The sequence below is a fragment of the Nicotiana tabacum genome, chromosome 18 (assembly GCF_000715075.1).
Source record: "Nicotiana tabacum cultivar K326 chromosome 18, ASM71507v2, whole genome shotgun sequence".
NCBI classification, from domain to species: Eukaryota; Viridiplantae; Streptophyta; class Magnoliopsida; order Solanales; family Solanaceae; genus Nicotiana; species Nicotiana tabacum.
In genome coordinates this window covers 147701244-147704516 of record NC_134097.1, presented here as the reverse complement: position 1 = coordinate 147704516, position 3273 = coordinate 147701244, and the positions used below count along the sequence as shown (strand labels likewise).

The 3273-nt window shown below is 31.2% G+C and overlaps 1 protein-coding gene across 1 annotated transcript; it reads left to right on the top strand.

The window, feature by feature from the left end:
• The first annotated feature begins 1133 nt into the window (after positions 1-1133).
• LOC107831089 (uncharacterized) lies at positions 1134-2710 on the top strand. The gene is made up of 2 exons (XM_016658815.2): positions 1134-1381; positions 1760-2710. Exons 1-2 carry the CDS (start codon positions 1346-1348, stop codon positions 2582-2584), a joined length of 861 nt encoding a protein of 286 aa, XP_016514301.1. The 5' UTR covers positions 1134-1345; the 3' UTR covers positions 2585-2710.
• The last annotated feature ends 563 nt before the right edge of the window (positions 2711-3273 follow it).

Sequence of the window (3273 nt, the reverse complement as noted above, 5' to 3'; positions counted from 1 at the left end):
GAGAACTAATAAAAATAAATTACAAAAATATAAAGCTAATTGACCATAGTTTCTTTCTCATATAAAATTAAGATTGTAGACGAAACTTTATTTGATCAATCAAAACTTCAGCCAAAATATAATGATGCATCAATTATCATTCCTCATGATATACTTAGATGTCCTTCAAATTTCAATTGCTGAAAAAATGCAAATTAAAAAATGACTTAACAACATCCTTATAAACAAAATAATCCAAACACAGTAATTACACATAACATTAATCAACCTGCAAAAGACAGTAAACTAAAATCAGTGAAACAAAAAAAAGGAGAAAGAAAACATCAGAAACTTATGATACACTAATTAAGCACAATGATAGTCTAATTTTCTGTAATTTAATCAGGGAAAGGCTTCAAAATTCAGAATTACAATATTTTCAAACTAAGATCAACGAAAAGTGGAAGAAATAAAATAACATAAATGGATAGTAATAATTTATTGTACAATTTTCAACCTTTTCAACAAAAAAGGTCTCACAAGAAAGACACGAAATTTATCTACAATCTATGTAGTAGGAAAGAAGAAAGAAAAACCTAGAAAATTAAGAAGGAAGAGGGGGGATCTTAGGAGGAGAAATAAATAGTATAGTAGTGAGGAAAGAAATAAATAGGGTCATTGTGTTAATAACAGTTGCAGCTGAAGAGGTGAGAGAAATAAAGGTGAAAAGAGGTGATTTTTGGTTTCTAAATTAAGTAACGGTTGGAATACCTAAAGAAGAAACTTTTATTTTTAAAAAAAATAGTACATAAATAGGGGAAAATAATAAAAGCCAAAAAAGAAGAAAATAGATAAATAGAATTCTTGGCCAAATAGAGGTGTCAACTCATCTTCTATTATTCATATTATATATATATAGAGAGAGAGTGAGAGATGGAAAAAGACTGGTTTACAAAATTAATATGCTATTAATAATGAACTTAAAACCGTGTGCCAGTTGTATGGGGATATGGGAAAACTTCGTCAAAACGAAATATATTAGAAAATACACTTGCGTATATAAGTCAACACCAATTCTGTTTAATTCGGTTTTCTTGGGCAGTTCACAATTTTAAAACACTGCTCCCTAGAAAGATTATCTCCCAAATGTAACAAATTAATTAACAGTTAAGTAATATGGTAAAGATTTTTTACACTATAAACTTATGTCCAAAATATAACAAAAGAAGCTATTATTAAGATTCTTTTCTTCATAATAACCTTTTGTCTTGTTTGGGTATTAGCTTTCTATAAAAGACATAAACCACTTCTCTCAAAAGTACATTACTTTTGCTAAAAACTGTGAGAGTGTAACTGAGAAAAAAAAATGGAAGAAATGGCTTCTTTATTGTATTACCAAGAGGTTGGTCATTAATTCCTTCATTTTCTTGCTTTCTCAATTTCTCTTATCATTTCTTTTGAGTACTACTCTTTATCATTTTTCATTTCAGAACACAAATTCTTCTGTTCTTCATTAGTCTCAGTTCAACTCTTTCCTTTCCTCCTTACATCATTATAACATTATGTCTTTTAGATTTCAGAAAATCTTTGTTTGGAATGATTTTGAAACAAAAACAATTACTCTGAAAAATGCCATGAACTTTTTTCAAAGGTGTTTGAATTACTGATTTTTCCAGAATACCTTGCCTTAGGGCTAAGCCCCTAAAGGTTCTGTTTTTGTAAAAATATTAAATATTTTGAAGGCTTTTGTCTAACTTGCGTTTTTGATCAAATGTTGCAGAACATTGATGAAATGAAGCAGAAGCTTATGTACACTAATCTTGAACTTGAAAATTTGAAGGTAGAGAAAAGTGAAGAAATGAGGAAGAACAAAGAATATGTGAAGCAATTAATGCAACTATTAAACATGGTTTGTCAAGAAAGAGATGAAGCAAAAGATCATCTTCAGAAACTACTCAACAACCTATCTCATGTTCAAGTTGATAATAGTCCTTATTTGAAGGCCAAAAAAGCAAACTCAAGCATTACTGAATCAAATAGCCTCTCTGAAACACACAATAATCGGTCACACAATTCATCCCTAGTCGACGCATTTAACGATGCAGTTTCTTCCCCTGAATTTTCCAACAACAACATGGCTGATTCAAATCCAGTAGCCTATGATTGCAACGTTCGATTCTCAGACAATTGTGTCCCAAAAGTTGATGAGGCCACATTGGTTATTGACAATCTTGTAAAGGGGAAAACTTTGCCACAGAAAGGGAAACTATTGAAGTCTGTTATTGAAGCAGGGCCACTTTTGCAAACACTTTTAGTTTCAGGACAACTTCCTCAATGGCGAAATCCGCCTCAACTTAAGTCATTTACTATTCCACCAGTTTCAATTAAAGGGTTTGAAGCTGAGATTGCAAATTTGAGCTATTCTGTTTCAAGATCATTGTGTTCTCAGATGTCATATGGTTCTCAACAGATGTTATCAACATCTATGTTAAACTTTGCTAATTCTGGTTTTGTTTCCTGTTTGGAAAATCAGAGAGTAATATCTGCTGGTGCAAATAAGGACAGTTTTGTACGCTTGGATAAGAGACAAAGATTGCTGCAGTGAAAGTTGGATTGCCAGGATTTTGAGTGGATATACTGATTTTGAACTATGTGCTAGATTAATGTGCCTAGAGGGGCTGGAAGGGAGGATTTCATTCAAACACTGTATATATATAAGGTCAAGTCATATATATATATATATATATATATATTAGAGGTTGAATCTCTTTAACTTTTTCATATGATCTTTGCTTTTTGAATTTTTTCGCAAATTGAGACTAGTTAGATTTTAAATTTTATAGAGATTTAGTTCTCTTAAAATCTCGAAATAAATGATATATTAAAGAAGTAAATGTAATGTAGGCAACTACTTAATACTAATTAAATAAAATAATGGTGTATGTATCGTGATATAGTAAGAGGTTAATTAAGATTATAAGCGCTCAGTACCTTGACGGAACGGTAAGCTAAAGTCTTTGAGCTAGAAAGTTGTACGTATAAATAATGGTGTTGGGGTTCTACCAAAATCAATGTATCTCTGTTCTCTTATTTAATGTCTCTGTATACTTTGACCCAAATAATTAACCGTTCTTTCCACTCACTCTTTCACTGCATGCGTCGTATTCATCCTCCTCTGGTAGCATGAAAATTAAACCAGATAAATAAAACCCTAGTTTTGCCTAGAATTAATTAGCAACCTCTGCACATGTTTTTACATGTTCTTGGTCTTGCCTTGCGCATGTCAATAAATAC

Bases quoted from the DNA above. Each gene is read 5' to 3' on its own strand.
- LOC107831089 (XM_016658815.2), top strand. From the start codon at position 1,346: ATGGAAGAAATGGCTTCTTTATTGTATTACCAAGAG. The intron at 1,382-1,759 runs GTTGGTCATTAA...CAAATGTTGCAG, and splicing joins CTTTATTGTATTACCAAGAG to AACATTGATGAAATGAAGCA.